This window comes from Cervus canadensis, chromosome 14 (assembly GCF_019320065.1).
Source record: "Cervus canadensis isolate Bull #8, Minnesota chromosome 14, ASM1932006v1, whole genome shotgun sequence".
NCBI classification, from domain to species: domain Eukaryota; kingdom Metazoa; phylum Chordata; class Mammalia; order Artiodactyla; family Cervidae; genus Cervus; species Cervus canadensis.
In genome coordinates this window covers 33,292,878-33,318,956 of record NC_057399.1, presented here as the reverse complement: position 1 = coordinate 33,318,956, position 26,079 = coordinate 33,292,878, and the positions used below count along the sequence as shown (strand labels likewise).

The 26,079-nt window shown below is 37.1% G+C and overlaps 1 protein-coding gene across 5 annotated transcripts in view; it reads left to right on the top strand.

Moving 5' to 3' along the window:
• KIAA2026 (KIAA2026 ortholog) overlaps window positions 1-17,825 on the top strand; it is a 104,951-nt gene extending 87,126 nt beyond the window's left edge. For all 5 annotated transcript variants that reach the window (XM_043486478.1, XM_043486477.1, XM_043486476.1 and 2 more), the window contains 3 exons: window positions 6,051-6,166; window positions 11,335-11,525; window positions 12,641-17,825. In XM_043486478.1, coding sequence (XP_043342413.1) covers window positions 6,051-6,166; window positions 11,335-11,525; window positions 12,641-16,278 — 3,945 coding nt within the window. In that variant the 3' untranslated portion in view covers window positions 16,279-17,825. The remainder of the gene's footprint in view (window positions 1-6,050; window positions 6,167-11,334; window positions 11,526-12,640) is intronic.
• Window positions 17,826-26,079: the final 8,254 nt, after the last annotated feature.

The window sequence follows — 26,079 nt, the reverse complement described above, 5'->3', positions numbered from 1 at the left end:
TGTCTTGTTCCTGACTTTAGGGGAAATGCTTTCAATTTTTCACCATTCAGGATAATGTTTGCAGCAGGTTTATCATATATGGCTTTTATTATGTTGAGGTATGTTCCTTCTATGCCTGCTTTCTGGAGAGTTTTTATCATAAATGGATGTTGAATTTTGTCAAAGGCTTTCTCTATCTATTAAGATAATCTTATGGTTTTTATCTTTTAGTTTGTTAATGTGATGTATCGCATTGATTGATTTGCAAATATTAAAGAATCCTTGCATCCCTGGGATAAAGCACACTTGGTCATGATGTTGATCTTTTTAATATGTTGTTGGATTCTGTTTGCTAGAATTTTATTAAGGATTTTTGCATCTATGTTCATCAGTGATATTGGCCTGTAGTTTTCTTTTTTTGTGGCATCCTTGTCTGGTTTTGGTATTAGGGTGATGGTGGCCTCATAGAATGAGTTTGGAAGTTTACCTTGCTCTGCAATTTTCTGGAAGAGTTTGAGTAGGATAGATGTTAGCTCATCTCTGAATTTTTGGTCTACCTACCATCTTTATCTTTTATTCTGTATTGATCGGTGCAGATGAAGATTGTAAGAGCCTTTCTGATTTTCATTGTGTCAATATTCTCTCATGTATTTAGAGATGGGGAGCTTGCTGTTTTCCTTGTTTTTTAATTCACTTTTAAACTTTAGATCACCATAGTTTTAAGTACTATTTTAATTAAAGTAAATTTTAGAGATTTTAATATTTGCATCACAGAGATATGTAAATATAGGAATTACACAATACAGTCTCTTCTTTAGGAACTGTCTGTATGCAGGCCAGGAGAAGTGACTTTGTGCAGTGGAAGGAAAGTGGATTTTAGCATTCAGGAGATCTAAAGTTCTAAAGTCTTCTCCCACCTACAAGTACTTCTCTGTTTACCTTAGACATTTTCCATATGTAAAATTATATCTGCTAAGTTCCCTTTTAGCTTTAAAAATTTCATCCTAGAAGCATGGTAGTTTTTCCTTTATCTGTGTATATAAAGTTGGCCAGTCAGAAAAGCTATTGCTGACTTTCAGTTAATCTGATTGAAGGTTCAGGAAATACTTGTTTGATTTTAAATAGATTTTTGTTTTATATTAGATCTAAGTTAAGTCAGATTATTACCATTTGGCTAACTTTATTTAAAAATTCATAACTTCTCTACATTAGTTCCATTGTATACTGTGATGCTTTTGAGATCAGCACTGGGTAGAAAAGAACATACTATTTTAAATCCGTTTGGGTTATATTGACCAAATAAGATAATAAATGAAAAGAGCAGTGTGAGTTTCTCTTTTACTGTCAAGTGATTAAAGTACATTACTGCATCAAACACCAGTCCCAGAGCAGTGAGTCTGAATTTTTTTTAAAACATGTCCCACCTTTTGATCGATAACACACATACCCCATGGCAGGTATAGGGATGCCCTTTTGTTGAGGTCATTATATCCTTTATGTGTATCTTCTAGTCAAAAATTTAATCAGCCTTTACTTTCTGTAACTTGTGTTAGAAAATAATAAACTTTTTTTCAAATACAGAGTGATTAAATAGGCGTTTTCAAATATAAATTAGTAGCCACACCATCACTACCCCAAGTTGAAATATGTAGACTAAAGAAAGGGAAGAAAGACCAAAAAAATATATAAATTTAAAAGGCTTTAGACATTTACAAACAGGTCAGGGGGTGAAACAGATTTATACGAAAGTTAGAACTCTGTTCTCTATTGAATTTATATGACCCCTTCCCTGTGTGCTGTTAGTTCAGTCATATATTTTCTGGGCATTAGATTAATTAAAATTTAGTAACCAAAATAAAATCAAAATGTAAAGTCTTCCTAATATGTTTCAAATTCTTTCCTATAAAAATTAATATTGTAATTTAATCAAGGCACAAACAGAGCTGATAAATGTCTTTAAATAGTATCCAGTTACACAGTCTCCACTTCATATGTCTCAACTACCTAGTCCTGAAATCCTGCAATTCTGTTAGTTCTGTATTCTCTACTCCACCACCACTTTGCTAACTTATACAGCAACCATACTGCCTAGGTTAACTTAAATCTGTCATTCTTCTTCATATTAATTCCCAGTTAATAACCTGGGGGAAGGCATGGCTGTCCACTCCAGTATTCTTGCCTAGAGAATCTCATGGACAGAGGAGCCTGGTGGGCTATACAGTTCATAGGGTCGCAAACAGTCTGACACAACTGAAGTGACTTAGCTTGCACGCACAATAAGGAATTCAGCATGTTGGCACCCGCTAGTCTTTTAACGCTTTTCCACTTAATTGTACCAGGAAGAGCATATTCTCACCTGCTTCATTCCTTGTATCTTTCCTCTTTCTGCTCTCCTTAGCTTCAGTTCAGTTTAGTTCAGTTGCTCAGTCATGTCTGACTCTTTATGATCCCATGGACTTGAGGACTACAAGCCTCCCTGTCCATCACCAACTCAGGGAGCTTTCTCAGATTCATATCCATCTAGTTGGTGATGCCATCCAACCATCTTCTCCTCTGCCGTCCCCTTCTCCTGCCTTCAGTCTTTCCCAGCATCAGGGTCTTTTCCAATGAGTCAGTTCTTCACATCAGGTGGCCAAAGTATTGGAGTTTGAGCTTCAGCATCAGTCCTTCCAATGAATATTCAGGACTGATTTCCTTTAGGATTGACTGATTTGATCTCCTTGCAGTCCAAGGGACTCTCAAGAGTCCTCTCCAACACCATAGTTCAAAAGCATAAATTCTTTGGCACTTAGTTTTCTTTATGGTCTAACTCTCACACCAACTCTTACATCCATACATGACTACTGGAAAAACCATAGCTTTGACCATATGGACCTTTGTTGGCAAAGTAATGTCTCTGCCTTTTAATATGCTGTCTAGGTTGGTCATAGCTTTTCTTCCAAGGAGCAAGCATCTTTTAATTTCACAGCTGCAGTCACCATCTGCAGTGATTTTGGAGCCCCCCAAAAATAGTCTCTCACTGTTGCTACTGTTTGCCCATTGTATTTGCCATGAAATGATGGGACCAAATGCCATGATCATAGTTTTCTGAATGTTGAGTTTTAAGCCAATGTTTTCATTCTTCTCTTTCATTTTCATCAAAAGGCTCTTTAGTTCCTCTTTGCTTTCTGCCATAAGGGTGAGTATTTTCTCTGTATCTGAGGTTATTGATATTTCTCCTGGAAATCTTTATCCCAGCTTGTGCTTCATTCAGCCTGGCATTTTGTATGATGTACTCTGCATTTAAGTTAAACAAGCAGGGTGAAATATACAGCCTTGAGGTATTCCTTTCCCAATTTGGAACCAGTCTGTTGTTCCATGTCTGATTCTAACTGTTGCTTCTTGACCCGTATACAGATTTTTCAGGAGGTAGGTTAGGTTGTCTGGTATTCCCATCTCTTGAAGAATTTTCCACAGTTCATTGTGATCCACACAGTCAAAGCCTTTGGCGTAGTTAATAAAGCAGAAGTAGATGTTTTTCTGGAGCTCTCTTGCTTTTTCTATGTTTCAAGGGATGTTGGCAATTTGATCTCTGGTTCCTCTGCCTTTTCTGAATCTAGCTTGAACATCTGGAAGTTCACAGTTCATGTAGTGTTGAAGCCTGGCTTGGAGAATTTTGAGCATTACTTTGCTAGCATGTGAGATGAGTGCAATTGTGCAGTAGTTTGAACATTCTTTGGCATTGCCTTTCTTTGGGATTGGAGTGAAAGCTGACCTTTTCTAGTCCTGTGACCACTGCTGAGTTCTCCAAATTTCCTGGCATATTGAGTGCAGCATTTTTAATGGCATCATCTTCCTGGTGGCTCAGCTGGTTAAAAATCTGCCTGCAATGCGGGAGACCTGGGTTCAATACCTGGGTTGGGAAGATCCCCTGAAGAAGGAAACACCCTCTCCAGTATTCTGGCCTGTATAATTCCATGGACTATATAGTCCATAGGGTCGCAAAGAGTTGGACATGACTAAGCGACTTTCCCTCGTTAGCTTAGGTAAAGTTTATTTCCACACTCACCATTTCATTTTTGAACCAAATAGAAGTTGAGATGTAGAAAAAGGAATGTTGTTAATACGCCTTGTTAAAGGGAAAAGTCTTCTCCATCTACCTGTTTTCTATTTTTTATTGAAACAAAATCTTGCCTCATTCCAAAAAGGATTTAGGGTGACTATCATCTACCTTTTCATCTTCCTCAGATAGCTTTCCATAGGTTAAAAGTATTTTTTGGCTCAATTTTATTGTTCATAGTCTAATAGTTTTACTTTCATGGGTTAGAATAAGCACTTTATACTACCTCATAACATTCCTTTGAGAAAAATAACTTGAGGTAGAACTTCTTGTTAGTTGGATCCTTTTAGAAAGCTTTTGACAAGATACCTGTTCAGGTTAGTATATTATATGAAATAAAAATTAACTTTTCTTAAAATTTTTTCACATACTATGATTTCTTATGCTGCTGCTGCTGGTAAGTCACTTCAGTCGTGTCCGACTCTGTGTGATCCCATAGATGGCAGCCCACCAGGCTCCCCCATCCCTGGGATTCTCCAAGCAAGAACACTGGAGTGGGTTGCCATTTCCTTCTCCAATGTGTGAAAGTGAAAAGTGAAAGTGAAGTCTCTCAGTCGTGTCCAACTCTTAGCAACCCCATGGACCGCAGCCTACCAGGCTCCTCCATCCATGGGATTTTCCAGGCAAGAGTACTGGAGTGGGGTGCCATTGCCTTCTCCGTTGTTATGCTGCTAAGAAGACACAAATAAAGTTGGGAATTTTATGCACAGATTAGTATATGCTTTACTCTCGGGAGTGGTTATTTTTCTGCCTTAATGTTCTGCCTGTATGCAAATATGACTCAGAGTTCCTGTGGGATGAAATCTAGTTTTATACAGGTTAAATGTGATCTGTGACATATACTTGTATGTTTTTGTTGTAAAAGAAGTAAAGTGAGTGGATGGTGTGGTATGTAAATTATATCTCAAAGCTGTTTACCAAATAAAAATTACAACATGGTTATATAACAGTAAATGATAATAATGATAGTGGTGGTAATGTTGATAGATGTGGAGAAGTTGCTTACCTAAGGATATAACTTCTATAATCTTATTGTTCCTATGGTATACAGATAATTTTATGGGTACTGTGAAATATATCTTACTAGAGGTTTTTGTAACCTGTGTCAGACTGAATTTATGTGATACAGTTTTTAAGAGGTAGTGATATAGCTAGTTTTAGAACTTGGACTACACCAACAGGCAGATATTGGTTTAAGTCAGAGAGCCTTTAAACAAGTCATTTAATCTCCCTGACCCTTAGCTTCATCATTTGTTAAGTAAGACTAAAAATGCACACACTTTAGAAGGTTTTTGTAACTGCTATTTCGTGTACACACTCATGCTCACTCAATCTCTCTCTCCCTATCTCTCTCCCTGTCTCTTTCTCTCCATGTATGAATGAAATACTTAGGATAATACTTAGCAGATGGGGGGGGTGTCAAATTGTTATCCCCTATTATAGCATGAAAATAATGGAAATGGTGACCACTTGTTTGCTTTTCATTTTAAAACATTTTAAAATAATTGTAAAATTTCCTAAGGAAGTTTGTTAAGAGGACTGCTTTTGGACATGATAACAATTTAGGTTTTTCTCTTTCTTTTTTCCCCCAGCCTTTTGGAAAAATTACAGAAACATTACAGAAATGAGTCATATAATTGACATAATTATGTGAATGTTTGTATCTTTACATGCATTTTCGTGATTTATTGAATATTTATAATTGACCCAGTTAGAAACTTTAAAAAACTTTTTATGTCCTGGTTTGATTAAATGGGTTTTAGATTTCTCCTGTATAGTTGAAAATCTCTGAAGTATATCGAAGAAGATTTATTATAGGACATTTTTCTCCTTTCTGCAACCTTCTGAAGAAGAGATATTACTTATTTGATGGGTATCAGCATTTTGTTTTGTTTTTTTACTCAGAAAATAAGTCTTGGTGTTGACTTCTAGATTAAATCTAAAGGATTTACTTTTCAAATTGTGTTTTTAGGGCAAATGGTATCATCGGAGGCAAGCTGTAAAAGAATTACATAGTACACTGATACGTCTTTTAAACGAATTGTTGCCATGGGAACCAAAGTTAATGAAAGCTTTTCAAAGAAACAGGTAAATAAAGCTTTATTATCTGTTTTACTTAGTTTAATACTCTTACTTTATGATTATGGAAGATGTCCTGGAATTAGTAGTGTCCCGTTGATTTGTAATTCAGATATTTTTGAGCCTGTGTGCAGGGCACTTCCTAAGTCCTGACAAGGTAATGTTAATTAAACAAAACCCCTACTGTGTGGTTTATATTATTTTTCCCCCAGTTTTTTTCATTGTGGTAAAATGCACAAATAAAATTCACCATCTTAACTAGTTTTAAGTGTTTGGTTCAGTGGTATATTTAATACCGCTTTTTTTTAACATTCATAATGTTGTGTTTCTCTCAGCCCATCTATCTCTAGAACTCTTCATCTTGTGAAACTGAAACTCTGTATCTTCCTTCCCCCATCCCCTAGCAACCACCATTGTACTTTCTGTGTCTGTGATTTTGACTACTCTAAGTACATCATATAATATAAAATAATTGTCTTTTCGTGACTGTCTTTATTTCACTTAGCATAATGTTTTCAAGGTTCATCTATGTTGTAGAGTTTACTTCCTTTTAAAGACTGAATTAAAAAAAAAAAAGACTCATTTGAAAAGACACTGTTGCTGGGAAAGATTGAAGGCAGGAGGAGAAGGGGACAAAATGAGATGAGGGGACAGGATGAGATGGTTGGATGGCATCACTGACTCAATGGACATGAGTTTGCGTAAACTCCAGGAGTTGATAATGGACAGGGATGCCTGGCAAGCTGCAGTCCATGGAGTCACAAAGAGTCGGACACGACTGAGTGACTGAACTGAATATTGCACTTTATGCATATACCACATTTTACTTATTCATTCATCTGTAATGGGCATTTGAGAGGCTTTTCATGTTTTAGTTATTATGAATAATGCTGCTGTGTACATGGGTGTACAAATGTCTAAGACCTTGCTTTCAAATGTTGGGGATGTATACCTAGAAGTGAACTATGGCAATTCTACTTTTAATTTTTTTCTAAATGAAACAAAGATGAATATTTTAAATGATAGAAGGTACATTTCACAAAGAAGATAGACATCATAAACCTGATTTTTTGAGGAACTACCACATTGTTTTCTATAGTGTACATCATAAGTGTACAAGAGTTCCAGTTTCTCCACATCCTAACCAGCATTTGTTATTTTCTGGTTTTTTAATAGCCATCCTAATGAGTATAATGTGGTATATATTGTGTATATATGTATATATTGTATATATACAATATACATGAATGTGTACGTATAATATGTATTATGTATATGTATGTATAATAAATACAATTTGTATGTTGTATACATGTATACAATATACTATATATATATATATAGTATATTGTAGTTTGGATTTCCACTTCCCTAATAATTAGTGAAATTGAGTACATTTTTTAAGTGCTTATTGGCAATTTGTCTTTGGAGAAATGTCTAGAGATTTTGTTGTTGTTGTTGATTGAATCTCCTTACTAGTTATGTCTATTCAGACAAACTCAAATGTCAGATGATGATAAATGCTGTGAAGAAAAATGAAGCTGGTTTAAGGGAATAAGATATACTTGTTTTGCATATAAATTACAATATGTAAAATAGATAGGCAGTAGAAATTTGCTGCATGACGCAGGGAACTCAAATCAGGTGCTCTGTGACAACTAGAGGGGTGGGATGAGGTGGGAGGGAGGTTCACGAGGAAAGGAACTTATGTACACCTATGGTTGATTCATGTTAATGTAAGGCAGAAGCCAACACCATATTGTAAAGCAATTATCCTATAATTAAAATGTTTTACTTGTATTTTATTCAAGTACAGTTGATTTACAATGTTGTGTTGATTTCTGCTATACAGCAAAGTGACTCATCTATACACTGTATTCTTTTTTGTCTTTTTCATAATGGTTTATCACAGGATATTGAATATAGTTCACTGTGCTATACAGGAAAAAAAAAAAAAAAGCTTGTTTTTTACTTCCTTGGTGGTCCAGTGGTTAAAAATCCACCTGCCAGTGCAGGGGACACAGGTTTAATCCCTGGTCCAGGAAGATTTCACATGCTTTGGAGCAGTGAAGCCCATGAGCCACAGCTATTGAAGCCACCACACTCTAGGGCCCATGTGTTTCAAGTACTGAAGCCTGCACACCCTAGGGCCCATGCTTCTCAACAAGAGAAACCACTGCAATGAGAAGCCCATGCATCACAAGTAGAAAGAAGCCCTCACTCACCGTAACTAGAGAAGGCCCAAGTGCGGCAACAAAGACCCAACACAGCCAAAAATAAATAAATACTTTTTAAAAAAGAAAGAAATGCTTGGTTTAGATGGGATGATGATTGCTCTTTACAGGGTGTTGGGTAAAGTTTCCTTGATGAGTTGGTGTTTGAAAAGAGACCTGAAGGAAATAGGGGAGAGAACCATGTGGATATCTAAGATGCAGAAGCTCTAAGGTTGAAAGCATGTTTGACATTTATAGGAAATGCAAAGGGGTGAGAATAAGCAAAGCTGAGTGAATGAGGAGGGAAATGGTAAGAGTCTAGAGTCAGAGAAATACAGAGAAAGGTAGCCAGATCACATCTTTTCCAATCAGTCAGCTCTTTGCATCAGGTGGCCAAAGTATTGGACCTTCATCAGAAGCAGGGCTTCAGAGGATGAGATGGTTAAATAACATCATCAACTCAGTGGACATGAATTTGAGCAAACTCTGGGAGATAGTGGAGGACAGAGGAGCCTGGCACGCTACAGTCCACGGGTAGTGAAGAGTCGTAAATAACTTAATAACAAAAGCACAGCCAGACCATATAGGAATTTAAGGAGTTTGGCTTTTACTCTGAGACAAGAAGCCTTTGAAGGGTTTTAAACAGAGGAATTACATGATCTGACTTTTTTTAAAGCATTCTCTCTGCCTGCTTAGTTGAGATTAGAGTGGGACAAATATACAGGCAGGAAATCAGTTATGCTTAGCAGTAGTCCAGGTGAAAAATGATAGTGGCTTGGACGACAATAGTAGCAATGCAAACAGTAAAGAGTGGTTGAATTCTGGATATATCTTGAAAGTAGGACTGGTGGAATTTCCCTAAGACTTGCATATGGAGTGTCAGAAAAAAATGAGAAAAAGGTGGTGCCCAATATTTTTATCTAAACAGCTAGAGTAATGAAATTGCCATTAGTTGAGATAGAGGAAACAAAGAATTTTGGGGAGGGGATGGATTGAGGAGTTAGGATTTCAACATATTAAGTTTGATATGCCTTTCAGCCATCTAATTGGAGATACTGAATAAGCAGTTTAGTATATGAGTGGCAATTCAAGGGAGTAAGCCAGACTGAAGGTATAAATTTGGGGGTTGTCAGGATATAGATTATACTTAAGCTATGAGATAATAGAAATCATCTAGTGTATGAGCACAGTTAAGAGAGACTGAACCCTGGGACATTCCAGTGTTTAGATGTGGTGGAGATGGTAGGACTCAGCAGAAGAGACTGAGGAGGAGTATTCAGCAAGATAGGCGCATAACCAAGAGAAATAGTGATGTCTTAGAAACAGGTAAAAAGTTTCAAAAAGGAAACTACTCATGATGAACTGAGGAAAATGAGGGTAAAAGTCTTCGTCTTTTGAAGAGAATGAGGGGTAAGGAATTGGAGTTTTTCTGTAAAAGTAGAGCAGAGAAATAGGGCAGTACCTGGAAGGACAAGTTGGAGTCAAGAGAGAGTGCTTTAATTTTGTCCTTGTTTGTTTTTCTTCCTGGGAGAAATAACATGTTTGTATACTGGTGTAAATGATCAAATAGAGAGGCAGAAATGGATCAGACAATGGAAGGTACTTTGGAGATTCTTGACTAGTTGAGGGAGGATGCATAAGTTGTGGAGGGGTTAGCTTAGAGAATATGAGGGGTTAGATGGGAAATATGAGTACAGATGAAGGTTTTAAGTTGCAGACAAGGTGTGAACATATGAAAGTTCTTGTCTGATTGCTTCTTCCATTTTCTGTGAAATAAGCAGCAAAGTCTTTAGCCAAGGTGAGAAAGAAGACTGAGAAAGGAGAAACTTTGTACTATCCCCATTTAGATAGTTCTAAAAGGAAATTAAATTTAGTTATCCTTTGATAATCCAGTCTATTATCTTACAGCTATCATCTGCTCTGTAAAACCCTTAAGCAATCATTGAAACATAAATAAATTGAGAGTAATTATTAACTAACATTTGTTAAATATTTATGTGCCACACATACTATAAGATAAGTATCTTTGTATCTTTGTACACATAAGTAAACTGATGATTAGAAAGTTTAAGAAACTTGTCCAAAGTCTTACAACTGTTAAGTGACAGAGGTGAGATTTATACTCCGGTATGCACAGACAGGGATTTGTAGCAAAAGTAAATTGGAGAATGTATGTTCAGATTTTTTTTAAACAAACAAAATAAACAGAGGTTAAAGTAGAATAGAGAAACTCAATTGAAAGCAAATGAATAATAAAGGATTACTAAAATACCATGCAATCACTTGGAATGTTTCTATCTCTTGTAATGTCATAGAAATGTAAGTACTATGTTTTTATGTGAAAAATCATTTTCCAGCTTTGTTTCCCTATACTTAATTTAAAAAAAAAGTTCTAGTGAGACCCAAGGTTTAGATAGGATTGCTTTCAGTATTAAACGAAGGATTATTTTTGTTGTTACTCCTTGGAGGAGTCAAAAATAATAGATACTGTTTCTTAGAATTTTTTGTTTAACACTTTTAAGTGACCTTTTAAACAATATTATAATGAATTTTAAGACTATTTCAAGTCTGTTTCTGTCAGTGCAGTTGGAAAAAAAAGTTAATCTTTTTCACATTTTCACATTTAATAGGTCTCCCAGTAGCCTTTAGAATGACAGTGGGTGGTATGTGCAAATACTTTACAGATACAATCTTTAAGTTTCCTATGCCTATACCCTATGTTGTGTCTTCTTGAACAATCATCATTGGATTAATTGGACAGCAGGAATAATTGAACAGCAGAAAAAAATGAATGTTTTTTATTCTTTAGAGTCTCTCTCTAAAAAAATCTTACACACACTTGATTAAAACATAGGTTTAGTGACTTAATTGAAAATACTGAAATAAATAGTTTGAAATGTTGAGTTACTTTAGCTTCCAAGAGATTAGCACATATGTATTTTTATGCTGAATATTTTATTTCAGGAGTCGCCTAAAGAAAGACTATGATGACTTTAGAAGACAGCCTGATCATGATAAATTTGCTAGAGAACTGTGGACTAGTGAAGAAGGTGAAGGAGATCTTGGAAGAGAAACCCCTAAAGTAGAAATCAGTAGCAAATCTATAGACACCACAGAACCTCTAGATATCCTGGAGAAGGATCATTTTGATTCAGGTAGGCATTCAGACTTTCTCTAAATGAACACTACAGGCACAAAGAGAAATTTTAGTCTTTTGTGGAGATAGAAGATAGTCTGGTTAATGAGGTTTATTGATTGGGGAAATTTATTATGTTTGAAGGTGTGCTAATGTCTTATTAAAGGTTCTTTGGAGTCATTATTACTGTTCTAGGAGTTTCTGGAACCAGTATCTGACTCCAAACTATAGGCATGTTATTGCTCAGTAGAGACCACACATCGTTAATATACAATCCCTTTGAAATAGGTGTACTCTCTTCTTTTTATTGTTATTATTTTTGAAACAATATATCTGGTGTTTGCTTAAATGAAACTTGGCAAGTCTTTAATAAAGTGAAGTGGTTTTGGTTTTTGTTTTTTATGTTGATGACCTAATGAGACTAGAGTGGACACCTCATTCTTATAAGGAGGCTGGATAAGATTATCTTTAATTCCTTTCAATTTGTCAGATTATATTATTCTGTAAATCCAGTTAAATAACTTTCCTTAGTTATCTAATAGGTATGAAAATTTGTGCTTAATGTATTAACCTATTACATTTCACGTCTTTGGTGAATTGAAAAGATATAACTTCTCATCAGCCCAGTTTGACCAGATATGAACATAAATTTTTTACTGTAGGAATAATTGAACAGCAGAAAAAATGAATGTTTTTTATTCTTTAGAGTCTATCTCTAAAAAAAAAAGAAAATAGGGAGAAACATCTCTCTTTGATATGAAGATTTCTCTGTCTAGAAAGAGAAAAGTAGACTAGTAGAGTACTAGTCTACTCTAAATTCTGAGCCCTAATTGCTGGCTTGAGTATCTCAAGTTGTAAAGTTTCCTTTTACACTTGTATTGGCAGCAGAATCTGACCAAAAATAATTTCCTCATTAATAATATGTTGTTCTTGGGAATGGTTACAAAATCAGGATTACCATGTCAAAGGTCTCCTTACCTTAATTTCCATCAATGGTACTGAGACTTTTGAATCACACTACAGTTTTTTTAATAAATTACTGGTTCAAAGATTGACTTTCTTTTTTATAATTGATCTTATCATTGCTATTCAGTTGTGTTATATAAACAAAACGCTTGTTTTTATCATTTTCAGATGATATGAAATTGTCAGAAATAGTTTTTCCTATGGCCAGAAGTAAGTTGTTGAAAAAGGAATTGCCTTCTAAAGATCTAAAGACACTGCCTAAAACACTTAAACGACAGTCCAAGCAAATTAGTTACCTGGATGATAGCACAAAAGAGCTTTCCCCAAGGAAGAAAGCTAAGTTAAGCACAAATGAGACAGTGGTTGAGAATGTAGAAGGTGATGTGCAGATGGACTGTTTGAATGAATCAAAGCATACAGAGCCACTGTTTCCGGAGTCGTTTGCCTCATTGGATTCAACACCACTGTCTACTCTCCAGAAAGGGACCAAACCTATTCAGGCCTTGCTTGCAAAGAATATTGGGAACAAAGTGACCTTAACAAATCAACTGCCCCCTTCCACAGGTAGAAATGCCCCTGCTGTGGAAAAGCCAGTTATGTCTCCTCCAGAAGCAAGCCCCATAAAGCCAGCATTGACCTGCCACACCAGTACAAAAGGTCCTTTACAGATGGTATACAAAATGCCCTGTGGTCAGTGGTTGCCCATAGATCTTCATAACAGCTCTGTAAAGATTCAGATGCAACCTATGCTAGATCCTAAATCAGGAGAAAAAATTATGCAACAGGTTCTCATTCTGCCTAAGAGTTTTGTGATTCAGCACAAGGAAGGGAAAGCAGTTGCAAAAGAAATACCACCACTTCAACAAAAAGGTACAGAACAACATGGTTCATCTTTCCCACAGACAGCAAATGTAAATTCTTCTTTACCATCAGTTCTTGTCAGTCCAACAGGAACTGTTTCTACCCAACTATCTAATACAGCTTTCAACAAGACAGTTACCCCTTTGTCAAATGTGAGTAGTGCTAGACCACAGTCTTTGACACCTGTAACCTCCATAAGTAATTTGTTAGCACCACCAGTTAAGACTAGCCAGAGTGAGGCAGGAAAAGTCAAGAACACAGTTTCAGCCGCCGCATTCCCACAGCCCATTGCTTCACCCACCACTTCCTCAACAGTTCAGCCTCAGTTATCAGCAACAACACTAAATGGATCTACAAATCCCGGTAGTTCCCTCAACTGTTTTGCACAACAAACTGCTGATTCTTCTGAAGCAAAGCAAGAACTGAAAACTGTGTGTATAAGAGATTCACAGTCAATTCTTGTTAGGACACGAGGTGGAAACACTGGAGTTGTAAAAGTGCAGACCAATCCAGATCAGAGTTCACCCAGCAGTTTATCTTCAGGTTCAGTTTTTACTATTGCTCCTCAGCTTCAGGCATTTCTGGTACCAAAGTCATCAGCTTCCTCATCATCTGCTTTTCCGTCGGTAGCTGGAACAACTGCTACATCTAGTCTCCCATCTTTTGGCCAAGCACCTACTTCTGTTTCCATTCCAGCTGGCTTTAATCCATCCACGGGGAAAAATCTTAAATTTACATTAAGCCAACCTTCCTGCAGTGGTAATTTGGGCCATACGATAGATAAAACTTCACCCATGCCTTCCTCTCCCTTAAAGTCCTCTGTTTCTTCCAGCACTCTATTACCATCAACAGCAAATAGTTCGGTAAGTGTAATTAGCATATCAACAGGAAATTTTGGACAAACCAGTTCAAATGTTATTCGTACACCAGCGAAACATCAACAAGTAGATTATGTCACAAAAAGTTACCCTGTTACAAGAACAGACGCAACAGCAGCAGCAAGTGGAGATACTATCAGTGGGACTCCAGTGCAGAAACTTATGCTGGTGTCAGCTCCATCTGTTCTTTCTTCTGGCAGTGGAACTTCGATTAATGTGGCACCAGCACCAACATCTCCAGCTGTTTCTGCCCAGAAATTAGTTTTTATAAATGCTGCAATTCCCAGTGGCACTTCAACCCCAACCATTGTAGCAGAACCATTAAAACAAGCTCTTCCTTCTCCATTGAGTAAAACATATGTTAAGTCTCCAGAACAGCCCCAGATAGTACTAATTCCATCTACAGTGGGAACACCAATAAAAATAAATTCATCACCAACTGTGTCTCAGATAAAAGATGTGAAAATTGGGCTAAACATAGGCCAAGCAATTGTTAATACTTCAGGCAGTGTGCCAGCTCTGCCATCAATTAACATACTGCAAAATGTAACCTCAAAAGGAGAAGAAAAAAGTAGCAAGGGCTATGTTTTACCATTGTCAACAAGTGGCAGTTCAATTCCAGTAAGCTCAAATTTTATGAGTCAAAATATTACTCCTGTTAATGAATCAGTGGTTTCTGCTTCAAGAACAGTAAACATGTTTTCAGGAACAGGAGCAAATGTATCTTTGGGTTCTGTTTCAGTGACCTCAACCTCTGCCTCAGTTGGGACACGACCTCCTGTTTTAGTCAGTGGAAATGATACCTCTTCAAGAATTATGCCTAGTTTGTCAAACAGAATTTGCACGTCAAATCTCGGAAACACTGTGGCTATATCAACTGTGAAAACAGGACATCTTGCATCATCTGTTCTGATTTCAACTACACAACCAACAGTGTCTCCGAAATGTTTAACATCAGCTTTGCAAATCCCTGTTACGGTTGCCTTGCCTACACCTGTGACTGTGTCCCCTAAAACAATCAACACAGTTCCACAAGCAGCAACAGCACCAGGAGCCACACGTTCTGTATCTCTTTCTAAAAGACAATCTCGGACTTCGGTCCAGTTGCAGTCACCAGGGGTTTCAACTACAGTGCCAACAAATATAAACACAAATAAACCTCAAACTGAATTGCCGTCCCTTTCACCAAATCCAGGTAAAATAATTAACATTTCCAATTTTGCTTCTCTGCCAAACCAGCAAATGTCCCCTGCTTTCTTAAAATCAACCCCTAGTTACAGTTCTACTCCAGGTGTCACTGCCATTCACACTGCTACAGCACCATCAAATGTAACTAGTGTAATAGGGAGTCAGTTCAGTGAACCTTGTATTCAGCAAAAAATAATCATCAATACCAGTACACCTTTGGCACCTGGTACTCAGATCATGATTAATGGAGCCCGGTTTATTGTTCCACCACAAGGTCTTGGAGCTGGCAGCCATGTTCTTCTTATATCTACTAATCCAAAATATGGACCTCCCTTAGTTCTTAATAATGGCCAAGGCACTCAGCCTACACCAGTAGATAACCTGGCCCAGAAGATCACACTAGCATCAAATAATTCCTTAAGTGGGCAACCTGTAAAACATTATCTAAAAAGCTCTACAAAAATTGTAAACTCTCTTGGGAATGCAAGTTCTCTATCCACAGTACCTGCAGCACCACAAATCATAAGCCCAACTGCTAAAGTTTCTGTTCCACCTCCTGTACCAACAGTGTCACTGACTTCAGTAATTAAGTCTCCTCCAGCAACTCTTTTGGCTAAGACATCTTTAGTTTCTGCCATTTGTTCTAGTAATCCTCCACTGCCAAGTAACACTTCAGTATTTCATTTGGACACATCAGTCAAAAAATTATTGGTCAGCCCAGAAGGAGCCATTTTGAATACCATAAATACTCCACCATCTAAGGTTTCTTCAGCCTCTCCATCACTGTCTCAAATTGTATCTGCCAGTCGAAATCCTGCCTCTGTCTTCCCTGCTTTTCAGTCATCTGGCTTAGAGAAGCCTGACACAGCTGCATCTTGAATTTAGACTAAACGAGCCAGTTTTTAAATAATGGGGCATTGTTTTGACTCCCATAAAAATTTTAACTGTTTATTATACTGTTGAAAACATACTATACATAGTTTGTGTGCGTGTTAATGTATCTTTTCATTAGCTTGCAACAAGGCTTTGTTTTTCTTGGGGAGGGAAAAATCTGTTCCATTTCACTCATTGGTATGAGTATGTTTTCAAAGGTTATTTGTTTAAAATAGACAGGATTTACCTGTCTGTATGACATAAATTGAACAGTCAAGTTTGACTAGTTTGGAATAAGCTAGGGTTTTGCACACTTGCATTGACATGTTTCTTGAATTTGGACTGTTGCAGCGTGTATCTCCAATACGATATTCTGTGTCTTTAGTGGAATAATATTTTTGTTTCTGTAAAAAAAATAGATATATATATATTTATGCATTGTGAAAATGCAGTCCATTGTGTAAAATTGTACATATCCCTAAATCCTTAACAACCTGTACTAAACTATATGTACAAAGAACTATGCTGTCTTATTTATGTTTTGTTTACATAATGTATAGTTTTTTAAGTATTTTAGTAATTTTGGACCAGTGAACTGTTAGCATCAATGCAGAAGAATCTGCATGTAATAAACTGAGTTGCTGTATTTCCTTGTTTGAATACCATTTTTGAAGTGCGTTCTTGTTCTGTTGAAAGATAACATGATATGAAATGAGGACAGATCTTTACGAAAAGGAATTTTAAGCTAGGAAATTTGAATCACTAACAGCATTTTTACAAGGCTTTACAATTTACAAACTTTGTTTCCACATATCTCATTTGACTTTCACAGTAATCTTGAAAGCTTAAATGGTGTGTTGTAGGTCACTCAGCTAGTGGATGGTATGTACTGTGCTAAGTCGCTTCAGTCATGTCCAACTCTTTGCGACCCCGTGGACTTAAGACCCCCAGGCTCCTCTGTCCATGGAGTTCTCCAGGCGAAAACACTGAGTGGGTTGCCATTTCCTTCTCCAAATAGATGGTATATTCAGTATTTGAACCTAATGCTTTAAATCCTTTTTGCATAACTTTACATGACTTCTGCTTTAAAATTTCACTCTGGATTTCATTGTTTTAACTTTTTTTTCTTAATTTACCACTAAATTCTACATTGATTAAAGTAAGTAATCTGAAGCCAAGTATATTTTTTTCAACCTTTTATTTTTAAATAATTTTAGATTCAGAAGAAGTTGCAATGATAGTATGAGAAGTTTCAGGTACCCTTCACCTAACTTCCCCCAATACATTTATTTTTACATTGAGGGGTTGGTTCATAGTGCTTTTTCAAAATGATATTTAAAAACATGAATTTTTTTTTAGTTTAGAGTGACAAATGTGAGCACCTTTTTAAATTATTTATGAGTACTCCCTCCTTTTTTGCGTATTTTTCAGTACAGAGCAGTTACTTAAATTTCATGGTAAAGCAATGTTTATGGGTCATCTTACTCTTGGGGTTTAACATTATGGTATTTCAGATTTGCCTCATCTTAAATAAAAGGTAGATTTTATACTTACTCAATGTTTGTATCCATTATCTTATTTGGGATAATGATTGTATACTCGTCCACATTCCATTTGTAGTGAAATTATTAAACCTCATCACATGGAGTTAATAGGCCAGGGTTGAAGATGGTAGGGAAGAGTAGGCCTAAAGACTTCTTTTGAAACTACCTTGAAATTTATTAGTTATCAAAATGAAGAGGGCAGTGAGAATATTCCTGGAAAGTTGTTAAAGTCTCTCGAAAGCCTATATTTATACTCTAAGGCAGTAACACTGCTAATCATGTGTATGTTGTACTCTAGTCACCTTCCCCATTTCCTTGTCAGTTTAGAAACAGTGGTTGGATTTCAGGGAGAAGTGGGTGATGTTTAAATACATTGCATTGTATTCATACATACAGGTGTGCAATAAATGGATTTATTTACCTACTCAACTTTTAAAATCTAAAACCGTTCATCTTTTGTCTGAGAAGAATTCTCTAGATCAACTTCCCGAAACTAATTTACTTAATTACTTATGACTCACTTTATTCCCAGTGAAGGCTGTCACTTATTAACCAATTCTTTTCTAACTCATAAATCAAAATCCTAATATGATTTTCAAAGCTCTGTGTGGTATGGTGAACCTTAAAGTCCCTCCTTCCTACTTAGGGATCTTCAGTCTGTGCCTGCTTCACTCTCCAGCTTCATTTTAATTGACCCTCCTCCTTACTTTCTGTACTGTAGTTTTCTTTTAGTTCCTAGAAAGTTTAAGACGTCACGGTCTTCCCAGATGTTCTCTTTGACTTAATGTTTCATTATATATGCTCTCATTATGTATTACATAACTCTCTTTCCTTATGCCAGCCAGCATCATGTTACTGCACTCACTCAGATTGAGGTCAGAGTGAGAAGTACATGGAACTCCTTCAAAGCTGTAATAAAATTCTTTGTATGCAATTATTTAAGGCCTGTCTTCCTTAAAAGGAGAGACCTTGTTAGTCATCTTCATCATTGTCACCCCAGCATTTGGTACATGGTAAGTAGAAGGGAGAAGGCAATGGCACCCCACTGCAGTACTCTTGCCTGGAAAATCCCATGGACGGAGGAGCCTGGTGGGCTGCAGTCCATGGGGTCGTGAAGAGTCAGACACGACTGAGTGACTTAACTTTCACTTTTCACTTTCATGCATTGGAGAAGGAAATGGCAACCCACTCCAGTGTTCTTGCCTGGAGAATCCCAGGGATGGGGGAGCCTGGTGGGCTGACGTCTATGGGGTCACACAGAGTCAGACACGACTGAAGCGACTTAGCAGCCGCAGCGGCAGCAGGTATTCAATATGCATTTGTTGAATGAATGAGGAATCTGGTTAGCTTATATTATTTAAGGTCTAGTTTTCTTTTTAAAAAGTAGTACCCCATTTTTACTAGAAATGTGACTAAATTAATGGATTTATATAATCAAAAAAGTCAAATTGTTTTTCCACTGCCTCCAGTTTGGTAAGTTATGTGGACTTCTGGGATCTTGGCCAAAGAGTACAAAGACAAATTCTCCAGTTCTTTGTGTTCAGTGTTAGTTCAGTTCAGTTTAGTTGCTCAGTCATGTCCGACTCTTTGCGACCCCATGAATCGCAGCATGCCAGGCCTCCCTGTCCATCACCAGCTCCCGGAGTTTACTCAAAGTCATGTCCGTCGAGTCGGTGATGCCATCCAGCCATCTCATTCTCTGTCGTCCCCTTCTCCTCCTACCCCCAATCCCTCCCATTATCAGGGTCTTTTCCAATGAGTCAACTCTTCACATCAGGTGGCCAAAGTATTGGAACTTCAGCTTCAGCATCAGTCCTTCCAATGAACACCCAGGACTGATCTCCTTTAGGATGGACTAGTTGGATCTCCTTGCAGTCAAAGGGGATCTCAAGAGTCTTCTCCAACACCACAGTTCAAAAGCATCAATTCTTCGGTGCTCAGCTTTCTTTATAGTCCAACTCTCACATCCATACATGACCACTGGAAAAACCATAGCCTTGACCAGATGGACCTTTGTTGGCAAAGTAATGTCTCTGCTTTTTAATACGCTGTCTAGGTTGGTCATAACTTTCCTTCCAAGGAGTGAGCATCTTTTAATTTCATGGCTGCAATCACCGTCTGCAGTGATTTTGGAGCCCCAAAAAATAGTCAGCCACTGTCTCTACGGTTTCCCCATCTGTTTGCCATGGAGTGATGGGACCAGATGCCATGATCTTAGTTTTCTGAATGCTGAGCTTTAAGCCAACTTTTTCACTCTCCTCTTTCACTTTCATCAAGAGGCTTTTTAGTTCCTCTTCACTTTCTGCCAGAAGGGTGGTGTCATCTGCGCAGTCCGTCGCAGCCGGTGCATTTCTGCGCCGTTATCATTTAGTATTCTTTAAAGGTCATCCATTAAAGTGTCCATGTAAAGGAAGAAAAATCGCCGCAATGCTACCTGCAAGACTTCATGATCCTAGCAGAGTATGTTTCCACGTTTAGTATTGAATTAATAGGCCATTTGGATGTCAGTATATAGTATCATTTTAAATGCTAAGTTAAAACATGCTGAAATAACATTCCTCTTTCTCATGTATTAGCTCTTTTCTCTCATTCCTTATGACTTTTCCTACCAAAAAATTTTCCTTTGTGATTTTGTATATATATAAAATACTAAGTGGCTGTTTAGATCTCTGTTTTCATTCCAGGGGTCTAATTTTATTGGTGTATTTAATATGTAATTGACATCAATAATTTTATGATCAAAGCAGTGATGGCTATAATATACGCTAAGATAAATGAAAATGTTTATGATCTAGTTTATCATTGACTTAGAGTGAATTAAGAAATATTTAATATTAAAAGCTTGAGAAGGTGGCAGGATCTGAAAGTGATCTAAAAAATATGATGGGGAGTTTAGTTATTAAAAGTTATACTGTACTGTAATACAGAAATGATATACAACTTACCTTCATTCCAGAAGTTGTTTTGCCATCACTTGAACTTGAAGACTCATTGTCGCTAATAGGCCCCAGGTATTTTTCCTCATTTTGTCAAAAAGCATTTATATATACCATGGTGCTTGATGCTTGGTTGTTTACTAACGAAAGCTGAAGGGGATGGTATGGTTCCAGTTCTTATAGTTTAACTGGGAGACAGACTCTGAAAATCTATAATCAAATCTATAGAAAAAAAATCTATAGTTAAAAATAATATATGAAGTTGTAGAGAGCCAAAACTATGTGTGTTCTTATGTATATCATTGTTTTGACAGGGGTAGTGTTAAGTCTTCATTGCGGCATGCAGGCTCTTAGTTGCAGCATGCAGGATCTAGTTCCCTGACCAGGGATTGAACCAGGCCCCCTGCATTGGGAACATGGAGTCTTAAATATTGGACCACTAGGGAAGTCCCTTTAATATCATTCTTAATATATATAGTTATCAACATAAATTCAAGGCATAATTTTCAACATAAAATCAAATTTGAAGAGTTGTATAAACTCATTCTACACATTTATTGAGAACAATATAATACAAAAGAGGCTGTAGTAACAACATAGATAAGTTTCCATCCCTGTCCTCAACACAAAAATCAAAAGAATATAACAAGTTAAAAGTAAATGTCAGAGGAATAAAGAACTAAGAGTTTAGTAGGGAGCTGCCAGAGGTTTTATACACAAGGTGGTTGTATTGAGAGAAAAGAGTATGTTTAGAATTCAGCCTGCAGAGACTCAAGGTGCAGAAAATCACAAGGAAGTTAACAACACTACTGTATACTTGAAAGTGGCTAAGAGTAGATCTGAAAAGTTCTCACCACAAGAAGAAAAAATCGTTTAACTGTAGGGAATGTTAAAGTGATTATATGTCAATTGTACCTCAATTTTTGAAAAGGAAAAGTGCAAGGAATATAGAGGGAACAGAACCTTTGGGTTTGAATAGAATAATACGGGTTAAGAGGATTAATGAAGAAGGGTTAAAAATTAACTTGCGTTTGGGTGAAAGAGGGCTGAAAAATATGCTGAAAGTAATTAGGAAGCTAAGGAAGCTTTGAAAGCATAAGTAATGTGGGTGAAGATAATTAAATTACCATTCATGATTGCTGTGGGAATTAGGTGAGATAATGCCCGCCACATAGTAAATGTTAATAAATTTGGAAAACTCCGCAGTGGCCACAGGACTGGAAAAGGTCAGTTTTCATTCCAATCCCAAAGAAAGGCAATGTCAAAGAATGTTCAAAACTACTATACAATTGCACTCCTCTCACATGCCAGTAAAGTAATGCTAAAAATTCTCCAAGCCAGGCTCCAATAGTATGTGAAGGTGAACTTCCAGATGTTCAAGCTGGTTTTAGAAAAGGCAGAGGAACCAGAGATCAATTTGCCAACATCCACTGGATCATCGAAAAAGCAAGAGACTTCCAGAAAAGCATCTGCTTTATTGACTATGCCAAAAACTTTGTGGATCAAAACAAACTGGAAAATTCTTAAAGAGAATTGGGGAATTCAAGATGGAAATTGGGAATTCCAGACCACCTTACCTGGGATTACCACATATTCCCAGGGGAATACCAGACTACCTTACCTGCCTCCTGAGAAATCTATGCGGGTCAAGAAGCAACAGTTAGAATTGGACATGGAACAACAGACTGGTTCCAAATTGGGAAAGGAGTACGTCAAGGCTGTATACTGTCACCCTGCTTATTTAACTTACATGCAGAGTACGTTATGCAAAATGCCAGACTGGATGAAGCACAAGCTGGAATCAAGATTTCTGGGAGAAATAACAATAACCTCAGATATACAGATAACACCACCCTTTTGGCAGAAAGCAAAGAACTAAAGAGCCTCTTGATGAAAGTGAAAGAGGAGAGTGAAAAACTTGGCTTAAAACTCAACATTCAAAAAAACTAAGATCATGGCATCTGGTCCCATCACTTCATGGCAAATAGATGGGGAAACAATGACAGACTTTATTTTCTTGGGCTCCAAAATCACTGCAGATGGTGACTGCAGCCATGAAATTAAGACACTTGCTCCTTGGAAGAACAGCTATGACCAACCTAGACAGCATATTAAAAGGCAGAGACATTACTTTGCCAACAAAGGTCCGTATAGTCAAAGCTATGGTTTTTCTAGTAGTCATGTGTGGATGTGAGAGTTGGACTCAAAAGAAAGCTGAGTGCCGAAGAATTCATGCTTTTGAAATGTGTTGGAGAAGACTCTTGAGAGTTCTTTGGTCTGCAAGAAGATCAAACCAGTCAGTCCTAAAGCAAATCAGTCCTAAATATTCATTGAAAGGACTAATGCTGAAGCTGAAACCCCAATACTTTGCCCACTTGATGCGAAGAACTGACTCACTGGAAAAGACCCTTGATGCTTCCTAAGATTGACAGCAGGAGAAGGGGCCAGCAGAGGAGATGGTTGGATGGCATCATGGACTCTACGGACGTAAGTTTGAGCAGGCTCCAGTAGTTGGTGATGGACAAGGAAGCCTGGCATGCTGGAGTCCATAGGGTCGCAAAAAGTCAGATACGACTGAGCAACAACTGAGAGAGAGGAAGGCTGATTGATTACTAGGTGAGTTGAGCAGGTGATGTGAGGACCTGATACCTCCCAGTAATGGTAGCAAAAGAGAGGTGAGTTAAAAAAAAAAAATGGGAACTGTTCAGGGTGAGAAGGATAAGGGTTTTTTGGGTTTTTTTAAGGGCAAGCTTTTGACTATAAAATTCAGAGACATTTAAGAAGCAAAACGCCACGAACAAAGTATTATCTGCCCTAAATTAACCTATGAAATTATTGCTAAACTAATGGGAAATCTAATAGGTTTAGTTGAAGGTGATGTTTTGTTCAGTTTTGTTTGGGGTTTTGTTTTTGATGGGGTTCTTGTTTTACATTATTTTTAAATCTAAACTTACTGAATGTTTTGTTTTTTGTTTTTTTTTACTAATTTGTTCTGACAGTTCATAGCATATATAAATGATCTTTCTTGATTTAAATATCTCTTCCTGATCATATGAAAACTCAATTATGGATTAAATAATAGTGGAACATTTAGTTCAATCTAAGTACAATTCTTATATGGATCTAATTCTAGAAAGTCTAATGGTCTGTTGCCCATAAGAATTGTATTATATTCATCTAGATTTGCAAAACACTCTCTTAGGAATTATAATTCTGTCAAACTTCAATTTGAGCAAAGGTAGCATCAATTAAGTAAAAGCAGTTAAACTGAAAAGAGATTTAATTAAATTATTTTTAAAGAGAGAAAACAGTCAGATATCCTGCTGTGGATGTTTAGGAGCTGGCAGTGTAAACTTGAACCTAAGATGATGCTCATGCCTGAGCCCTCTGAGCCTAACCCTCCGCCTTCCTTGGGGACCTGATGATTCAGAATCTCCTGATACTCTTCTACTTCTGTCCAGGGCTGCATGTGGAACAGTGTGGGCAACTTAGGAAAAGCTGGATTTAAACTGCTCCAGCCAATTAATCTTCTTAGCTAAGTAACTTTCTTTCTTTTTTTTTTTAACTTTTTATTTTGTATTGAGTTATAACCGATTAACAATGTTGTAATAGTTTCAGGTGAATAACAAAGCCATACAAAGCCATATGTATCCATTCTCCCCCAAGACCCCCTACCATCCAGGCCCCACATAACATTGAGCAGAGTTCCATTATATGTGGAATCTAAAAAGAAATGATACAAATGAATTTACAAAATAGGAAGAGACTCACAGACTTAGAGAAGGAATTTATGGTTGCTGGTGGGAGGGTTGGAGAGGGAAGGGTAGTTAGGGAGTTTGGGATGGACTTGTACCTTCAGCTGCTGTACAACTTTCTTGAGCTTTTTTTCTCATGGGAGACAATCCAGCTTTGATAAAAGGAAGTGCTTCTTTCCAGCTCTTTTTCAAGGCCATCCCTTCTAGGGATCATCCTTCTGATGTATATGACTAATATTTTTGTGCACTTTGGGACATTTCTTCTCAATTTATATGCAGTAAATTCTCTCCTTGATTGGTTTTCTGCAAATTTGCATCACACATTCTTAATTCTTAACATAGTTCAGACACTATTTGAAGTTTTAGCTGAAGTTTTTGGACTTCACTTTCAAACTATTTTCAGCCTGCAAAGACTTTGTCTCCTTTGGAGAGCATTCATTTGAACTGTAAGTGATTTGTTCATTTAATTTTCTTCACTTTTTAAATAGTCATGTTGGTTTTTCTCCTTCAAACCTTTTTAAGGAAATATTTGTCAGGGTCAGTGGATTCCTTTAAACTGACTTCTTTTTCTTTTTTTCTTTTTTTTTTTAGTGAGAAAGATAGCTAATTGAGTTTTTTTTTTTCCATTTATTTTTATTAGTTGGAGGCTAATTACTTTACAATATTGTAGTGGTTTTTGTCATACATTGACATGAATCAGCCATGGATTTACAAGTATTCCCCATCCCGATCCCCCCTCCCACCTCCCTCTCCACCTGATTCCTCTGGGTCTTCCCAGTGCACCAGGCCCGAGCACTTGTCTCATGCATCCAGTCTGGGCTGGTGATCTGTTTCACCCTAGATAATATACATGTTTCGATGCTGTTCTCTCGAAACATCCTTCAAACTGATTGACAGTTTGTCAATCCTTCTGATTGACAGTCCAGAGAGTTCTCAAGTTTCTGCTTTTTTCTTTATCTAATTTCAAGTTGCCATCAACCATGTAATCTCTAGAGAAATCAGTCAAACATTGTCTTTAGTGCAGTTTCAGTGATTTTAATGGGCTCTCTTTACCATGGAAAGCCTCTTTCATTTGTGTTTTCAAGTTGTCAAGCATTTTTTCCTGTTCTTTTATTTTCCACTCTTTTCCTCCATCTCACCCATAGCTTCTTGGGATAGCAGTTTTAGGCTTTCTTTAAAATAAGTGTTTTCAAACCATCCATGATTTCCCTTTGAAGTTGTTCTGTGTCCTTCTGAAATGCTTATAATATGTTCTGAGACAGTCACTTGAGATTGAGGGATTTTGATGCAACTTTTAAGTGACCTGGGTCTCCTGCATTGCAGGCAGATTCTATACCGTCTGAGCTACCAGGGAAGCCCTTAAGTGACTGTTCCTTAAAATCAAGCCATGGAATGAGAGTTTAGGGGGCTCACTTTTGTTCTTTTGGGAGAAGATCTACAATGTTCTCAAATGACGAGTGGACCTGTCCAGATATGTATAAGTACTACCAAACTCAGTGTTTGTAACTTCAGAGAACTGGTCTCTCCTGGAGGTGACTTGAGCACTTCATTGGTTTGTGCAATCAGTCTGGT